The 20,189-nt window shown below is 38.7% G+C and overlaps 1 protein-coding gene across 1 annotated transcript in view; it reads right to left on the reverse strand.

The window, feature by feature from the left end:
* Positions 1–10,941, reverse strand: part of cntn5 (contactin 5) — a 158,024-nt gene extending 147,083 nt beyond the window's left edge. Inside the window, exons 1-2 of the mRNA XM_088345035.1 lie at positions 10,929–10,941; positions 6,806–6,936 (exon numbers count right to left, since the gene is read on the reverse strand). Coding sequence (XP_088201161.1) covers positions 6,806–6,860 — 55 coding nt within the window. The 5' untranslated portion in view covers positions 6,861–6,936; positions 10,929–10,941. The remainder of the gene's footprint in view (positions 1–6,805; positions 6,937–10,928) is intronic.
* Positions 10,942–20,189: the final 9,248 nt, after the last annotated feature.

Below are 20,189 nucleotides of genomic sequence, written 5' to 3' on the forward strand. Positions count from 1 at the left end.
CATGTAGTCCATCAATTTTCCCAAAGCGTATTGGTGTCGGCCGGCACCTTCGCCCTTGGTCCAAGTGGCCTCATACATCACCCTCGCATCTTTATTCCCTCCTTTGAAAGCGAAGACACCTCCGAGGGACGACTGAATTACACTTCCACGCTTCAATCAGCATCGGGCGACGGGAGAAAATGGCCCCCATGTCCCCGCCTTTTTAAAACATGAACTAGAGACGCTCCCTCGTCCTTCGCCGACGCTTATCGGCAGAAATGGAAAAAGGAGCAGATAGCCGAGAGTGGGAATGGAATTATAAATCGGGACGGAAAGGACTGTCCTCGTTTTGGAGAACAATAGTGCCATAATCCATTACAGCCGCCGTTACGTCGGAACTATCGGGCCCCCGGGGTCTGAAGTGGCGCAATGGAGACCGTCAAGCTTTTGTGACAGCTGTCGGCACTAAAGTAGGCGCTGATTCGACGTTTAAGAGAGCAGTGGTTCTCTTTTTTGGGGGGTCCCTTGACCCCTTAAAGGGGAAGTTTCTATTTGTTTTTCAAGGACACAATTTATACTAAATACTGTCATAGTAGTTGAAGCTCATGATAAGTTTGATCCAAGAACAAGGCTTCTTTAGACAACATGGATTCTGTGACCCCGCCTCATGACATTTTCACTTTTCAGTCTAGAGAAAAATATCTTTTTCTGCCCCACTTTAGAGCATTTTCCCCACTATACAACATTAATAACAAATTATTCCTATTGGCCACACCAATGTAATGTTCGTGGTGTTTGTGTAAAATGGATGTCCTTAAGATGCCTCTCTGCTATTGGTCAACATCAGATAAAATGCTGATCTGCTATTGGTTTGTGTCAGGGCGTCATGAAAATGATGATATCTGTATTTTTTATTTCAATTAATTTGCAATAAACATTACATCAGATAATGAAAAAATCACCTGAAAAGAAATAGGAATGGCAGGTTAGAGCCAAACGCTTATAAGAGACCCGTCCCTAAAGTATAAACAAATGATCATTTCTTACATAAGACCAAGTCCGGCCAAGGCCCAGTTATGGCCCATGATATTAAATGTTTTTGTCCACGACCTCTGTCATGAAATTAAAAATGTGTGGCTTGCCAGTAATGTAGAAATACATTTCCATACAAAAAAAAAAAAAACAATTTCAAAATAACCATTTTACCAGATAATGGCAGTTGCCTTTTGGGCACCTCGCCCTTGGCTTTCTGTGAGAATTTTAGCCCACCCAATTTCCGACAGGGAAACAGTAAATCAAAAAAGAAAACTTCACAGACAAGTGCAAAATGGAGTATTGGAAACAACTGCGTGTGCCTAATTTAACAAGGGACTGTGGTTGTTTTCAAAGTATATAATGTCAACAAGCACTGCCAGACGAAACATGCTGACTACAAAAAGCTCACTGGAGACGAACGCTGTGAAAAGGTGAAGATACTGGAAGCTGTTTCAATGCCACGGCAGCAGTTTTTCAGTAGACCTTGCGAATCAAATGAAAATGCTACAAAGGCGAGCTACGAGGTTGCGACGCTAATCGCCAAGCACTGCAAACGAATCCATTCAAAGAATGCCAGGCTGAATAGTCAGCCCTCACACATTTTCAGCTTACCAAATCTGGCTCACTGTCTTACATCATTAAAACAATCATTTGTTAATCCTATTAAAATTGATCACATTTGTTAGTCACAATATAGACAGTATTCTACAATTTCAGAAGGGTTTTTTTTCATCCTTGTCCTCCTTACTCTCAGACAACCTGAGACAATAGGCATTTTTTCTGAGGTTGCATGTATACCAAGAGTGAGCAATAAGGTCCTGACTGGACCAGGTGAGAGCCCGTGCCCAAGCCCCACTTCCATGTTTTTTTGCAGATTAGATGACACCAGCCTGATCAAGGCGTCCTCGAGTGTTATTATCTTTTCGGTGATGCTGTTGACCAGTGTTGGGTAGGGTTACTTTAACTTGATTACTTTCAATTACTTTTGAATTACTCCAGTACCAAATATGCTACTAAAAGACAAAATAAACTAAATATGAATAAAATTACTACATTTTGTGCAGGCTTGGGGAGTAACGGTATACATGGAACGTCAAAAATGATGTTGGCAAGCTGTTTGGATTTATTTTCATTTTGTTTCTGTCGCATTTTATGTTAGTTTTGCCGGAGATCAAAGAGATCAAAGCCAGGAGAGAAAGCTTACCACGTGTTGTGAGTCACAATTTTATTCATATTTAGTTTCTTTTGTCTTTTATTAGCATATTTGGTATTGGAGTAATCGAAAAGTAATTGAAAGTAATCAAGTTAAAGTAACCCTACCCAAACCTGCTGTTGACCAAGATGGCATCTCGGCGTTAAAGTTATTCTCCATGTTCCTATGCCGACCAGTGTTTTTCCGATAAGAATATTGTAGTCAGAGCGTTGGCCAAGGCCAAGTTGGATGTCTGTATATGTGTCTTCTTTGGAAGCTAGTTCAACAGCACTCAGCAAGGAGGCGCGTCAGACCTATCGCACTCACTCTCATGGTATCATATTCCGATCCTGTGCTACTGGCTGGACTCCTTCAATTATCCCTTCTTCTATCTTCATTCAGTTCCTAATCATTTGTAACACACTTGAATTTGCTTAGCTCTGCGTTTCAAAAATTAAAAACCATGGAAACGATGCTTGAGATAATAAAGAAGTACAAAGAAGGCACTCACTATCTTGTATGGCCATAACTGTTAGGATCTGGCACACAAAAGTCCTACAAAGGGTGAACAACAGGCAGAAAAACTGGAGGACCCTAAGCCATTTGATCATTCCCTGCACAAGACTCAAATCAGGACAGGGACACTTAAGGACTGTGCCAACAGCATAAGCTGTCAGATCATTGCTTGCCCATATGATATTGCCGCCTGTGTATGTTTCTCGGCATCTTAATACCCGTCTTTGATCATTTCTGGACTTCCTGAACCGGCCGTGACTTTTTTCTGGACTGTGTGTTTCCGAACTCTTTTCACCAAGTTCGTGTGTCTGCTCTAGGGTACACCTCCCAAAAAATATTTATCAACTATCAACTATCGGGACTCTTATAATAAATAATGAGGTTATTAAATCAAGGAAATAATCTAAAGGTAATGGTAATGCTTGCAAATAGAAGTTTTAGTTAGTTTAGTATCAATGTCATTTTTTTGTCCCCCCTCTGCATTTACCTCCTACTCCACTCGGCCAGGTCAAGTCACGTTACACCAATGTTAAATATAATTTAATTTTTCCTCAAATGTACAGTAATATTCGGACTTTTAGCCGTAACGTTTTTCCCAAGCTTTCAACCCTGCAGCTTATGCAATGTTGGGCTAATTTATGCATTTTTTTGTAACTGCCACCAGGGGCGCCCGTGCAGTAATGGTAAGAGTGACAGGTGGAATATATGTGTCGAGGAAGACGCACGTTTAATGTAACTTTGTGCATGAATAACTATCATGAACAGAGCTTCATCATGGAAAAGGTGTCAATTGTAAAGGGAGTACTAAATACCATGTTAGGAATAGCTTTTGGAGTCTGTTTATTCCGAAACGGAAACACTTTAGTGAAACAAGCGAATTACATGGAGCAACGTCCAATGAAGCAGAAATGTTTAAGTGGTTGGATTCTTTGAATTGGCCTTGATGCAACGAAGCCATTTTCGCGGACATTCGAAGAAGTTGAGAATGCCCAGGGGACGTAATTGTGAGTGACGCCGGCTTTATAGTTTTCAGACTGATCGTGATGTTTCTCTCATGAGTATATTTTGAGATGGTCATTCAATATTGAATCCCAAGAGTTTAGGCTTACCAACGATGTGTGTCATAAAGTATTTCAGTGACTGGTGACATCGTACAGACACGTACTGTATGTGTTTATCAAAACTCCGGTGGCCCGCCTGTGGAATGTTAAGGGGTTAAGGTTGCATATATTAGCAAAACTCTTTCCGTGTACCGTCTTTCTTTGTAAATGTCTCGTGTCTGAATTTGGGCACATGCGGCTTACAGTCAGGTGCGGCTTACAGTCAGGTGCGGCTTATGTATGTACAAAATGTTTTTTCCTTTAAAAACATGCCATAAAGTGCGGCTTATAATCAGGTGTGCCTTACAGTATACATTTTCTGGTTTATTAATTTATTATGTTAAGGAAATCGTATACACATATAATACATATGGGGAGTACTGCATCTTCTCAGTTACCGCTATTTTTTGGGCTAAATTTTGTGTCCCCTGCCCACTGCCCGGAGATGGCTGGGATGGGCTCCAGCCTCCCCCGCGACCCTAATGAGGATAAGCGGTACGGCTGATGAGATGAGATGATATATATATATATATATATATATATATATATATATATATATATATATATATATATATATATATATATATATATATTCACTGTGTACAAGACGTACAATCACACGTTTTCACTCTTTTTCACCTCCCACGTATGTTCCTCTCTCTCATATCGAGTCGTCTGTGGATTTTTAAACGGTGTTGGAGGTTTTCTCTCAGATCAATGAAAGCTTCAAATGCTACATGCTTTTTATCGGCACATTTCACCAGGAAACCACATCAAAGCTGTGAGTTACCATGAGAATCTTGTCGAGCGATTTAATGATTTTGAACGATCCTGTTTTAAACGCAAAATCGCAACTTATTGGAAATCCTATTGTTTGGGGCTTGAAGAGTTTATTCAATTTAATGGAGAAATATTGAAATGAATGTGCTACATTTAAGCATCTTTCAGCTTGAATTTCACTTGAGTTCAAGCTTCAAAGCTGCTTGGACTTAATTTGGGCTATTGACTTGCCATTAACAGTTAAAGCTTTACACTGGTTTTAAATTAACTTAAATCAAGATTCTATGTTTCTCTTCCTCTTGCTCACTCTTATTTTACAGCTTTAATGTTTTATGGCCTTTGAATTTCTATTATTGAGCTAAAGCTTTACGAGTTCGAGTTAACTCGAGTTGAAGTTTCTCTCTATGTCTCTCTTCCTCTCTTTCTCTCAATCACTCTCTCTCTGTCACCTTTTCAAGTATGAATGAGATAAACATGTGATATTTTAACCTGGCTATAATCAAGGATTTTTCGGCTTTAATTTGAATTTACTTTTGTTAAAGCTTCAAAGCTTTTCCAACTTGATTTGAGCCATTGAGTTAGCGTTATCATGTTTAAGTTTTAAAGTGGCTTTCAGTTAACTTGAGTTATAGATTTATTTCTCAGTTTCAACATGAATTTGGCCATTGGCTTGATATTATTGTGTTAAACCTTAACACAGGTTTGGAGTTAACTCAAGTTAATTACTGGTTCTCTTAATCCCTATTTGTCTCTCTGTCTTTCGCTCTCTTTCAACTTATTTTACAGTGCATAATATAGTCATGTCATATTTATAGGTGGACTTAACTCGAGTTGGCGCTGCAAAGCGGCTTTGACTTGATATTGGCCTTGCTATCACCTCCCACTAGGGGGATATGGCTCCGGTATATATATATATATATATATATATATATATATATATATATATATATATATATATATATATATATATATATATATATATATATATATATATATATATATATATATATATATATATATATATATATATATATATATATATATATATATATATATATTATATATTATCGGGTTAAAACATTAAAGGAGTTTTTTTTTTTTTTAAGTTGTTTTTATTTAAATATTCTCTCTTTAACTTATTTCAAAACGTTGACTTTACTTTCGCTATTTTGTTGCTATAATTGAGTTAAAGCTTTAAATGAGTTTGATATAACTCATGTAAAGGTTTCTCTATCTCGAGTAATTTTGAAAGTGCATTAGATAGTCATGCCATATGTTAAGGTGGCGTTAACTTAAGTTAAAGCTTCGAAGGAGCTCTGATTTGACGTCGGCCTTGCTATTGCTGATTCAAAGCTTAAAAGCAGTTTTGAGTACATTCAGGTTAAAAAAAATACTCTCACATATTTTACAACTTGACATGGGTTATTGTGTTGAGTAAACTTGAGGAAAGATTTTCACTTATTTCACTGCTTCGAGTGGACTTTGGTCACAGACTACTGTAGTGACTATCTACTATTAAAATAAACCTCTTTACAGGTTAGAGTTAACTCAAGTTAAGCCCCCCCCTTTCTCTCTCTCTCTCTCTCTCTCTCTCTCTCCCTCTCTTTCTCCCCCACCCTCTCTCTCCCTCTTTCCCCCCTCTCTCTCCCCCCCTCTCTCTCACGCTGTCTTTCTCTCACTATATATATATATATATATATATATATATATATATATATATATATATATATATATATATATATATATATATATATATATATATATATATATCCCTCTCAATTACAAAAGAAGCCAACTGTGAAGAAAATCGACCAATGCCAAGGTATTTTCTGTACATCATCGCAGTTTCACTTTTTTTAATTTCAACTACACACACATAGCTGAACTTTTCTTCTTACTTTTCTCCCATTTTCCTCTCTAGTTGAATATGTGGAATATGCTCAATATACCAAAAAATGATTGAAAAACATCACAACCCTGTGCCCACCATAAATTCTAATTCTCTTCTTCCTTCATATACTTGCAAATGTGTGATTTGCAATTTTCTCCACTGCCCTCAAACGTGCGAACATGAAGCCCCCCATAACTCACCCTCTCCTTTCATTTGCATACGACATGCGTCGAAAAAAGAAAAAAGAACTTCAACGCTCTGCGCTTTCTGCCCTAAACGAGATTATTTGTGACGGCGGCGAGGCTCTCTTACCTGAAAGGCCACTGATGACAGAGAGTAAGAGAATCGGTTTCCATGGTGACCCCATCCTTGTCGAAGAGGCTCCTTTCAGCCGTAAGGTCAGCGGCTTGGCTTCTTCATTAAAGCTGCGCTTACGCCCAAACCTAAAAAGGACGACGCGCTTTAAAAACTTTGACTTGAAATGTTTCTTCATGATGAGCCAAGGAACAGACCACAACGGTGCAGGGAAGTATTCAGAATGAAATTGCAACATTGTTTCATTCATTGTTTTAAATATTTCTCATGCTCAAGCACAGGTTATTCCGGGGTCAAAGATGGTGCCCGCAAGCACCACATAGTCCCCTAAGATTACCTAAGAAACCCGCGGACGGGTTCTGAAATAGCTCACAAAGTATGGGTCATTGCAAATGTTCAAGTAAATCTGATTTATAACTGAAATTATGTTTTAAGACTTGACTTAACTTCCAATAAACACAACCTTGTGATGACATAGTAATAACATAGTAACAACATAGCAGTAACAAGTATTTTTAGAAGTGTATATCAAACTGGTAGCCCTCCATACCCATCAGTAACAAAAATCATCTCTCAGCTTAAAAAAGGTTGGTGTCCCTGCCCTTGGGTATAACGTGTCCCATTTTAATTTATTTTTATTTTTTTATTGGTGTGCTGAATAATATAAAGCACTCACCTAAATTATTACAGCTTTAAAGATTAAAAAGGTGAGCACTACATAAATCCAGTGTGAAAAAATACCCATTTTGGCCCATTGAAAATCAAATTTGTTTTTTCAGTTCTGTCAATTACTGATGTAACAGTTTCTGATCTGACATATCTCCCATGACCAGGAGGGCCCAACCAGGTTTGGACTGGGCACAGGTGTGTCTAATTGTCACACAACTGTGTCCAGTTATCCAGAAACATATAAAAGGACATTTTGGATATCACATGCTGTCGAGTCATTGTGTTATTCATCCCACCACGCCAGGTTTGGTTGTTTGTTTCTGGAGTTTCTTTGTTACTTTGTTCATTGTAGTTTTGATTTTCAGTTTGGGTCGTGGTTTCTTGTTTAAGCTTTGTCAGGTTGGGTTTTTTGTCTGGTCTGGAGGTTTCCTGCCTCTCTCATCCAACTAATTGTAACAGAACGACCTGAACCACCAAGCGACCCAGGGGGAGGCTCCCTGATCCCTGTCCTGGCAGTGGCCTTTAGATCCTGTCTCGGATCCCTTCGGACTTACTTGGTTTCCTGTCCTGGTAGCAAAAAGAAAACATCTAAGCTGCACCAGGTGGCAAGGAGAGGGCTCAACAGCCATGCCTGGTTTCCCGTCCTGCCAGTGAGGAAAAACTCTTCAGCTGCGCTTGGCAGAAGGTGGTGGCTCATTGGCCACTCCCTGGTTTCCTGTCCAAGTGGCAAGGGGAAGGCTCATTGGCCGCGCCCTGGTTTCCTGTCCTAGCGCCGAGGGGAAGGCTGTACCCTGGTTTTCCGTCCTGGTGGCGGCGGGAGACTCCTTTGCTGCGTCCTGGTTTCCTGTCCTGGCAGCAAAGGGAAGGCTCATTGGCCGTTCCCTAATTACCTGTACAGATTGAAAGTGCAAGGGTCCTCAGCCGTGCCCTGGTATCCTGTCCTGAATGTGAGGGGGAGGCTCATCGGCCATGCCCTGGTTTCCTGTCCTGGCGGAAAGCGTAAGTCTCATTGGCCGGGCACTCGTTTACTGTCCTGGCGGCAAGGGGGAGGCTCCTTGACCGTGCCCTGGTCTTCTGTCTTTTCTATTGAGAAGCAAGGACTTTATATACATATGTGTATATATGTATGTGTGTGTGTGTATATATATATAGAATCATACTATGACCAAATATTTTTGAACCTGAAATAAATGCTGAAAAATAAATAAATATATATATATATATATATATATATATATATATATATATATATATATATATATATATATATATATATATATATATATATATATATATATATATATATGCATATATATATATATTTATTTATTTATTTTTCAGCATTTATTTCAGGTTCAAAAATATTTGGTCATAGTATGATTCTATATTCCTCTACATGTATATTTAGAATGAAATGTACTCATATACAGGTATATTACTTATAAGAAGTACTTATTACCGGTATTAAATCTTTTTTTTATTTTAATGCTTTTACCTTGGGTTCTATCTTGATACTTATTGCCTTTTACCTGACCATATGGCAATTTCACTTCCCACCTCAAAACGGATTCATGTTATATCTGGGGGTTCTTCCGTATAAATGGAGTAATTAGTGCAAGTTCTCCTTGTAAAGATTAGAGAGGCCCGTAATTGTCAACATGGGTGAACCTCAATCATGACAGACAAAATATGGGGGGAAAACAAAGAAAATCATACTGTTTGGTTTCAAATAATTTATTTTTCAAATGAGAGTGGAAAGAAATTATTTGGTCACAAACAAACAAGCAAGGTTTCTGGCTGTCATATAGGTCTAACTTATTTTCAATAAGGTCTAAGGAGTCTACACTGGTTACCTGTTTTGATGGGCTATTTTAACTTATCATCTGTTTAAAATACACCTGTCCTCAACCTTTGTCAGTCACAATCCACACTCCACGTTGGCCAAGACCAAAGAGCTGCCCAAGACATCAGAGACTAAATTGTGGACCTTCACCAGGCTGAGAAGATATAAGACCACTGATAATCTCCCTTGATCTCACCCGTGGGGTCAAAACGATAACAAGAACAGTGAGCAAAAATCCCAGGACCTCACTGGGGAATGACCAACAGAGAGCTAGGACCACAGTAACAAAGGCTACTATAAGTATCACAATGCGCCGTCAGGGACTTAAATCATGCACTGCCAGAAATGTACCCCTGCTGTAGTCAGTTAACGCTCAGGCCCGTTTGCTTTTCCATAGAGAGAAGTAGGATGATCCAGAAAAACACTGGAAGAATGTGTTATTGTCAGATAAAACCAATTTAGAACTTTTTGGTAAAATCACAGGTTCTTATGTTTGGAGGAGAAAGAATAAAGAAATGCATTCGAAGAGCACCATACCTACTGTGAAGCATGGAGGTGGAAACATCATGCTTTGGGTCATTCTGCTGCAAAGTGACCAGGAGGACTGATGTTTGTATAGGAAGGAAAGAATTGGGTTATTTATCAACAGATTTAGAGTGAAAATCTCCTACCAACAAGGGCCTTAAAGATGAGATGTTGCTGAGTCTTTCAGCATGACAATGGTTGCAAATAGACACATATATATATATATATATATATATATATATATATATATATATATATATATATATATATATATATATATATATATATATATATATATATATATATATATATATATATATATATATATATATATATATATGAAACAATGTGATCATGGTTGAGGTTCACCCATGTTGACAATTACAGGCCTCCATTATTTTCAAGTGGGAGAACATGCACTACCAGTGGTTGACATAATACTTATTGGCCACACTGTCTTTTGTCTGCTATACAAAGTACAAAGTACCCTGCACAGATTCCACAATCCAGATATCATTTGTCCTCTCATATAGGAAAAAAAAACTCCTTGGCAAGGCAATTTTGCGATCACACGGCTAACGTTGGATACAGCTCATTCTTTGTTTCCCGAAGCGTTGACCAGTAAGATTCAGTAATATCCACCTACATTGGATATTACTGAATCTTACTGCATTATGTGTTCTGTGTAGCACTATTTGGTTACTCTATATAACATGCTAAAGTGGGCATTTGCACGTCACACTGGGTATTTGTATATTGTATTCTTTTGGCTTTATTATTGCACTGTTCTCAGCTCAGGGATGCTGCTGGAAATGTGAATTTCCCTTAGGGGATGAATAAAGTATCTATCTATCTATCTATCTATCTTTTCCGTCAATCATCCCCGTCACAGTCTGTGTTTATCTCCGATTAGGTGCAACACATATCCTTTCGATTGTGTGCTTTAGCTAGCGTACGTTCCTGCCCCCGCTCCCCGTATAGCAATTGGGTTCGTTAGGATGCTGAGGGTTGAGCGAAGCATGTCCACATCCGGCGGGAGTTGTCCCGCATTTATCATTTATGAAAGCTGAGATGTGGCCTCACCTCGAATGCCTCCTCCTTCTTTTCTATCCCCAGTGCCGCGCTGCTCTACTTCTGCCACAAATGCTTTGATACCAATCATACGGGTAGAGATAGCGGCCCTCCAATGACTTCAGATTGTCCGAGCTGCTGTCTGCACAAGCTGCAAGAAATAAGCAGAAAAACAAACATTTCGGGTCAATATTGGGGTTGTTAAAGGGACAGCGTGTCATGTTTGACCACGAGATGTCACTGTATAGTGTCGTGCAACAAAAAGCGAGTGGCAAAAACAACAGGGAAGAATACACAGGAGACTACACGGAGACTCAAGGTCAGCAAAATGCACCATTTTTCTTCCCATTATTGCCCAGACATTTGAAAATGATTGAAAAAAAAGACAAAAGAGAATAAAAGAGAGAAAATAACAGAAGTAAAGAGTAAAAAGAAAAATAAAGGAAATAAGGATAGAAAAAAGAGAAACAAAGAAGAAAAAGTTTGATACGAAACGCACGGCCAGCAATATGTAAATAGAAAAACAAACGTTTCGGGTCAATTTTGGGGTTGTTAAAGGGGCAGTGTGTAATTTTTGACCACTAGACGTCTCTATACTATGTCTTGCAACCAAGAGCGAGTGCTACAAAGGAAATAGAAGATTACAAACTTTAGAGACTCAAAGTTTCTAAAGCCTTTTGTGAATGAAAGAGAAAAGAATAAGAAAAATGGAAGATAAAAGAAAAAGAGAAAAAAAAGATGGTAAGGGGAAAAAGGATAAAAAAAGGAGAAAAAAGATAATAGAAAAGGGGAAAAATCAACGAAAACTAAAAACTAAAACATACAGTAAAGCAGAAAAATAGAATAAAAAAATAAAAAAAGGAAAGAACAATAAAACCGAAAAAAGCGAAAAAAGAAAAATAGAAGAAAATTTTAAAAAGAAAAGAAAGTTGTTGTATATTAAATGATTTTACATTTTCGGAGCAGTATTCGAGTCAGTTGAATTGAGAAGAACAGACAGGTCATTGTGTTATAAAACCTCATGATATATATTGCACCTCCCCATCAACAGATTAATCCCACACTTGAAGTGAAACCAAAATAAACACTACGCAATTTAATAAAAAAAAATCTGCAGTAAACAATATTAAGTGAGTTCATTTAATCAAATCTAACCCTCACAACCTAAGATAACTGGTCAAGTAGACATAGCCTACTGTATTTCAAGTATATTGTTCACGACAAACGTAAAATTGTAAAACAATCTAATTTTTGGCACGGTTGCAACGTGTATCCTATCTGTTAAAGTGTGTCGAAATGGCAAATATCCAATTTCTTCACACCAAAAATTCATATGTGGTCCTGAATTTCAACACTTTTGGAATGTGACTGTGAACGGACAAGACGCATTTATGCGACTCGCAAGTCATCGAGAGGCAGTAGGAATAAATGAAAAAACATGGCATTCATCCATCCATTCATCCATCATCTGCACCGCTTATCCTCAGTAAGGTCGTGGGGGTGCTGGAGCCCATCCCAGCTATCTTCGGGCAGTGGGCAGGGGACACCCTGAACTGGTTGCCAGCCAGACGCACGGCACACAGGGACAGACAATTCGCTTGCTCATTCACACCTAGGGACAATTTTGACCGGCCAATTAACCTGACATGCATGTTTTTGGAATGTGGGAGGAAACCGGAGTGCCCGGAGGAAACCCACGCAAGCACGAGGAGAACATGCAAACTCCGCACAGGAACCCATGACCTAAGAACTGTGCCGCACATGCACTAACCACCGCTCCGCCGTGCTGCACATGGTATTCAATGGGGAGAAAAAGTCAGGTTTGGGATTTATTTCACTTTTAGGGGGCAAAATAACTTTTCCATATTCGCTACGTCATTAAAATCCATGATTACTTCCTCAAACGTAAGCGCATTGCATGTGACGTCACGTTGCCTTTATTGTGCATTCAGAACAATTGTGGAGTTCACATGGGAGACACTGTAAGTCACAGGACATCACATACAGGTCACATTTAGTTAAATGTAACCAATTTCATACACGTTTTGGATTTCACCCCACCCAAAAATGGAAAGTGAGCATTAACTTCTGCAGTGTCTACCGAGCACTGGCAGTAACGGAAATGGCAGAAAAATAATTAGTTTGATAACCTTGTCACTTAAAAACAGGGTTGGTTAGAGTTACTTTAACTTGATTACTTTCAATTACTTTTGAATTACTCCAATACCAAATATGCTAATAAAAGACAAAAGAACTAAATATGAATAAAATTGCTAAATTTTGTGCAGGCTTGGGGAGTAACGGAATACATGGAACGGCAAAAATTATGTTGGCAAGCTGTTTGGATTTATTTATTTTGTTTCTGTCGCATTTTATGTTAGTTCTGCCGGAGATCAAAGAGATCAAAGCCAGGAGAGAAAGCTTACCACGTGTTGTGAGTCATAATCTTATTCATATAATAATAATAATTATTAATAATAATAATAATTTCCTTGTATTGTCATTCTGTGTAACAATGTACACAGAACGAAATGTCGATTGCACCTGACCCGTTGTAGCGAGCCGATGCAGCCGCAGCCAACAGAGGGCGCCGCCGACCACTTTTTAAGTCTTAGGAATGACTCGGCAGGGGCGCGAACCACCGACCTCCCAGTCTCAAAGCGGGCGCCTTACCATCTAGGCTACTGAGCTGGTATATTTAGTTTCTTTAGTCTTTTTCTTTAGTCTTTTATTAGCATATTTGGTATTGGATTTATGAGCTACTAAGTACGTTAAATGAAAGCAAATAAGAGTGCCACGATTCCATTGTGACGCTTAAAGTTATAGTACCAGTTTGGTCCAGAAGAGAGCGCCAAGACTGATTTTATAAAAAAAAAATTGAATTCTTTTAACAGTCTTTTTTTTTTTATTGAACATTGCATCTTTAAAAGCAAAATTGGCATGGAAGTTTCAACTTTGAAGTCTTAAACTGTTTCATTATGAAACAAAGTTAACAATTTTCAAGTGGACAGAAAGTGCTGCAGAAGTATAGAGAAAAACAACAGACGAAAATTTAATAAAATAAATAAAGTAAAAAGAAAAATAATTAAAAGTACATGTTTAACTCCACAAAAGGGCCATATTATGAGGCATATTATATATCATTTTCATATTGGGAATGTTTATCATATTCAAAGATTTAAAAACAAAAAATCTTAACGGGATTTTAAAAAGGGGTTTGCCTTTTTGACATCATTTTTGTGAAAAAATAGGTAAAATAAAATGAAATGTATTGCTCTTTCTTTTGTTTAGTATGATAGTCCAAATATAATAAAAGGTGGTAGGAAAAGAGTATCTCACATATTTGCAGGTGCACAGCACATATTTTTGTTTATTGTCAAGTTAATCGACAAACACATTGTTTTATAATATAGAATATCCTGTTCTTTTGTGCACATTTTTTAAATGCCCCACTCTTTAAATCAAAGAAAAATAGGAAGAAATTAAAAATGTTGTTGAGAAATCCGATTTATCCATCAGTTGACCGAATAATCGACCGATTAAGCCATTTTACACCCAGACTTCAAGATGAGGGAAAAAACAAATCCTCCATTTCATCCAGTGGTGTCCTGAAACTGCGCCAAGAAGAAAGGGGGCTACGGCCTAGGTGGCGCTGGGTGGCCGAGTCATAAATCAAAGCCAGGCAGACAACTCTGGCACACTTCCCGCCCGGTTCCTTGACAGTGCTGGCACATCGGTGCATTGGAATAAACTGTCTACATCTTAACTTTTACAGTCTGAAACAGCTTCATCCCTTCCATTTTTATCTATATTGATTCCTCCTCTCCCTAATAAACTGTGAGTACGTTACGCATTTGGGTTCTCTAATCCCGTTTCCTGCCCTGGTTCCTGACATGTGGTTCAAAATAAAAGCGGCACAAAAACTCCCCCCGGAGCTTTAGGTCCTTTCAGCTCTGGCAATCACAGAAATATACACTACCAATTCTTTACCAACTTGCTATCACACATCTAGGCACTCTTGCTTCATCTTGTGATAGTTTTTTTCAAAAATGTATCAAATTCTTTGCCAAAAAGAAAACGCATGGGTTCAAAAACTTTGGAAAAATTATGGTTTTAAATAAACATGAGTAAGGGTTTTCATTTACCTTCCTTTTTCACTTTGTTAGGCAAAAGTAACACGGAAAAATTCACGATACACTCTTACTCTGTTATGCTCTTAATACACTATTCAAATATATTTTTTGTAGTCAGAGTACATTTTGCACATGCATGCAATAATCTTTCTGTCCACATGATTGCGAAGTCGAAGTCATAAACTCACGTGAATCCCGTGTGTGTGTGTGTGTGTGTGTGTGTGTGTGTGTGTGTGTGTGTGTGTGTGTGTGTGTGTGTGTGTGTGTGTAGAGCATTTTTCTTAAGGGCTCCACTGCTTTATGGGGCTTCATTATACCATTACTAACCAAAGCTGTCAAACTCATTTTAGCTGGGGGACTTGAGTCTACAAGAAATAATCTCTTGGAGGCCAGACTAGTAGATTTAGGGGAAAGAGAGAAAGAATGAAAGAGAGAGAGAGAGAGAGAGAGAGAAAGAGAGAGAGAGAGAGAGAGAGAGAGAGAGAGAGAGAGAGAGAGAGAGAGAGAGAGAAATAAGGAGGCGATCAAAGCAAGGAAATCTTCCAAAAGGCTTGTCAAATAGAAGTTTTCAAATCCGTTTCAACTTAATCTGCTGTCACCTCCACCCTCTGCATCCACCCTCTACTCCATTGTACCAGCTCAAGTCAGGTCACACAAAAGGTAATTAAAGCTAGGTTTCAGTTCAGAAGATGGCACTTGTTTCCAGCATAGAAGAAATTGATGCCCTTTCTCAGTCAATAAAAGGGAGCTAGTTTTCAAAGTAAAATAAGTCAACTTTTCAGTGAAGAAAAATATCACTTTTTCCAGCATAAGGAAATGTTTTTTTTTTTTGCATATTCAAATGAATTCCAATTTGTATAGCACTCTTCATTCAAATACAACTCGAGACAAATTTTGAGTATAAGAACATAAGTGTAGTTGAATGTTATAAGAAGATGCCGAGGCAATTTTTTGAGCACTCGCTCAGCATCCACCCACTAACTCCACTGTACCAGCTCATAGGTAAATACATTTTATTTTGTCCTTTTCCTGTATATCTATTATATCATACATACGCATATTACTCATAAGTAGTACCTACTATATTCCATTTTGTTGTTTCATTTTTTTTTAACCAAAGGTAGCAAGGGTTCGGAAGGCATTAGCTATGCATTACCCAAGGTTTCTGTCTCCCACTACATGGCAAATTGAGGGTTTCATGTCTTATGCCGGGGGTCTCTTGTACTCTATTATACATTTAAACCTATAACATTGAAACATTTAAGAACAAGGCCCTTTTGACTTTTTTTTGGCAAGTTCTTTTACGTACGGTACACAATAAACGGCAACTTTGTTGATGCAGTTAGGGAAGAAGCAGAGAGACAACCAGAATTTATGAAGGAAAGCCATGTATTAACACAACTGACCAAATTGAACCACACTATACTGGTTCTTATAAATTGTTATCGGCTTCCCTTGTGACATAATAGTCGCAGCAGTGAAACCACTGACCCATAAATTATCGGGGAGAAATATTAAAAAAAAAAAGGAAAAAGAGAGTGAGTGATGTGCAAAATAATGACAATGATTGGCCTGATGGGCCTGGCAGCAAATCTGATAAATCGGCTTGGCTTTGATATGACCTCGGAATTGGGAAAGATGACGTTGCTGTGCCGACCAAAATGTTGTTTTTTCATCTGGAAGGACAGATCGTTTGCTTATTAATGCAACCAGTCATGTTTTTGGAGGCATACACATTGTTACTCTTGCTAAGTTATATAGCCATAACTGATCAATGATCAAGACTATTGTTAAAAAATAAGGCGATTAGAGCAGCAAAATTTAATAAGGGAATGACTATTAGGGCAAAAATTAGCCGTGTCCTATAATCTCTTCATCCATCCATTAAGTCCAACTGTGCCGGCTAAAGTTATGTTGCACCAAAGGTAAATAATCGGTGTTTTTTTGTTTAATATTTAATCATATGCATGTATAGTGCACATGCAGTATACAGTGGTACCTCTACTTACAAATGTCTCTACAAACTAAGGTTTCAGGTTACAAAGTACCTGAACGGGAAAATAAGTCGTTTCGGCAAAAGATAATAAATATCTGATTGTTGTAGGGCTGTGCTATCCTCAGTGTCCTTTAGTGATTTGTGGCAGCTCTTTTTTCCTGTTCTTTAGCCTAAAATGAACGGCACTCCAGCTTCCGGGAACTATTATCCCCAGGCGATTATTGCTGCGAGTGAGGGCGGCAGAAGACTCCTTTTCAGAAGGCCTGTTTGGATCCCCTAGAATAAAAGGCACCATTGTGGCTGCAATCCATTATTTCTGGTTGTCTATTCATGAGAGCAGAAGAACACTTCTTTCTCGGTATGAGAGGCTAGAGCGTGCCATTGAGGTGCACCTAAAACAGGGGCGTCAAACTAAATTTTGCTCACAGGCCACATAGTAGAAGGAAAAAAAACTCTCACATGGGCCGGACGACTAGACTAAAGAGAAAGAAAGTAAGTACGAGTAAGCGGGTGAGAAAGAAAGGGAGAGAAAAATAATTATGCAAAGAAAGAGGGAAAAGGGCAAATCTAGAGAGACAGAAAGAGAGAAAGAAAGACAAAGAGCGAAGAAAAAAGTGAGAAGAGTAAAAGACAAAAAGATAAAGAAATGCAAAAAGAAGAAAAAGAGTGAAGAGAAAAAGAGTGAAAGAGAAAAGAAAAAAGTTAAAGAAAGACAAAAACAGGGAAAGTGAGGCAGAAAGACAGAAAGAAAGAGACAGAGAGATAGAATGAAAGACATGTAGAATGAGAAAGAGAGAGGAGAAAGAGAAAAGAAAATATGAGAAGGTCACTGACAGAAATTAAGAGAAAAAGAGAGAGAGAGAGAGAATGAGAGGGAGAGGGAGAAAGAGAGAAAGAGAAAGAAAAAGAGAGAAAGAGAGAAAGAGAGCAAGAGAGAGAGAAAAGAGAAAAAAACAGAGGGAAAGAGAGAGATACAGAGACAAAGGGAAAAGAAAAAAGTGAGAGATAGAGAAAATAGAGATGACACAAGTGGGAAAGAAAAGACAAAAAGGGAGAGAGATGGACTTAGAGAGTGGCAAAGAGAGAGAAAGAAAGAATGACAGAAAGAAAAAGATAAATACAGATCCAGCTTTGCTTGCTTTGGGGAAGGCGCCTGGCTTTCTCTAAAACTGCAGCCCGTAATTTAACTTTTTTCTCTTGAGCTTCTCTCAGTCTTGTCTCACGGGCCGGATTCAATCTGCCGACGTGCCTGAACTGGCCCGGGGGCCCGCATGTTTGATACCTACGACCTAAAATAAACGATTTTGCTTGTGTAAAACACATTTTTGAACAAAACAAAATACGACATGCACGTGTAGATGCACTCTTGCATTAATACCACAGATTCCGCCATTATCATTTTACACTATGCAATTACCAACAAGGCAAAACAATATTCTTATGATTAGGGGTTCTCATTGGCCTATGCCCCGCCTCCCAGCACTATATAAACAGCAACAAAAAACGCACGGCTGAAGTCATTAAAAATATCCTATTAAAAGAAGTTCCGATCCGAATCACACGCCATTTAATCAGCAAGCCGCAAATTTCTCCGTTCCCTCACCCACGCAACGTCAGGGTGCACGCAAAAGTCACGGAAGGCTGCCGCCGCCATCGAGAGCCGTGTGAAGTCTCTTCCGCAGAATAATTGAACATCTTGGAGTTTGTCTTGCCGATTATGCAAAGTCGTGCCACATCCCATTCCGCATCTCGTCGCCGATGGCGGCCATCTTGAAAAACACAGTCCATCTGATCGTGAAGCTGACTTTGGAGGCCGCGCTCCCACGCGTAATTATCCCCTCCGCTCATCCTTGTCGCTAGCGTCACCGCTTTTTCACCCCTCGATGCTTTTAATTGTCCTGCTGACCTCAATCAAAGGACAATTACCAAAGTTGAGCGTCGGCATTTACGCCAAACCTGTGACACTGCGCCTCGATATCCGAAGTGAGGTGAAGAACCTTCAAAGTGTACCGTTATACCTCGTTACTTTGCGCTTTGTACTTTGTGCATCTCAAGTTGAAAAATATTCCATGAGCCAGTTATCCCCGCTTTTATCGGGCCGGGCAGCTCTTTTTCTTCATTCTGTCTACCAACAGCTGAACTGCACTTGTGATTTTTTGTATATTTATCAAATTTATAGTTTTTGTGGATCCGAGCAATACAATAGTAAATATTTTTGAGACAAATCTCCACCTATTGAAGGATTTGATACATTTTACTATAATGGATTTTATCAAATACAAGTTACATTTATCGAGTGCAATGAAGATTTTCCCTAAGTGGGCTTCAGGTCACGCCATTCCAAATGCAGAATGTTTTGGCAGGGGGATTTTGATAACAGGACTCTGATTGAGAAGGCCAGACGTACAAGGACGGACATCGCGACCCTCTTCTCCGAGATGATGCAGCCAACTTGGGGGGTTTTCCGGGCACGCGCATGGGAGGAGCTGGCACACCAGCTTGTGGAAAAAAACGTGGGCCGGGAGAAGAACTTCAGAAGATCGAGAAAGGCAGAAGATCGAGAGGGAAGATTGAGAGATAAGGCAGGACGAAGACTCGAGCAACACTAATTCGGCTAATTTGATGTAGTTCATTTAGTTAAAATATTTAAGAAATTAAATCTGCCCCCGTGTGAAAATGTCGGCTATACTTGTCCATCTTTTCCCAAAAAGAAACGAGCGCTCATTGTTAGGTGGTGTTTGGTTAATGGAGTCAGATAACTAAATCAAACAATTTGGTAAAGGATATATTTTTTAATATATTCAATTCCTACCAATTTGTAGGTGTTGGGTAAAATGACGGTAATATGTAGTTTATATTTTCAGTTGCAGTAACTTCTTCCCATTACAATTTACCACTGGGAAATACTACCTTAGTTTTTTTGCATGGCCCATAAGAAATAAGTGTAGCATGGATTTGTCCTATTGGGCTTGACCCTTGGGGGGAGATCATTGACAGGACAATTACGCTCAAGCTAAAGTCAGCTTATTGAGAAACATGGCAGCAATTTCATGCATTTACAAGCATGTCAATCAAACTTTAAGTACTTTTCAATTCTTGAAAACACAATAACAACATTCATGTATGTTGGTTTAAGATCAGGTA

The sequence above is a fragment of the Urocampus carinirostris genome, chromosome 10 (assembly GCF_059441175.1).
Source record: "Urocampus carinirostris isolate Australia breed hairy pipefish chromosome 10, RoL_Ucar_1.0, whole genome shotgun sequence".
NCBI classification, from domain to species: Eukaryota; Metazoa; Chordata; class Actinopteri; order Syngnathiformes; family Syngnathidae; genus Urocampus; species Urocampus carinirostris.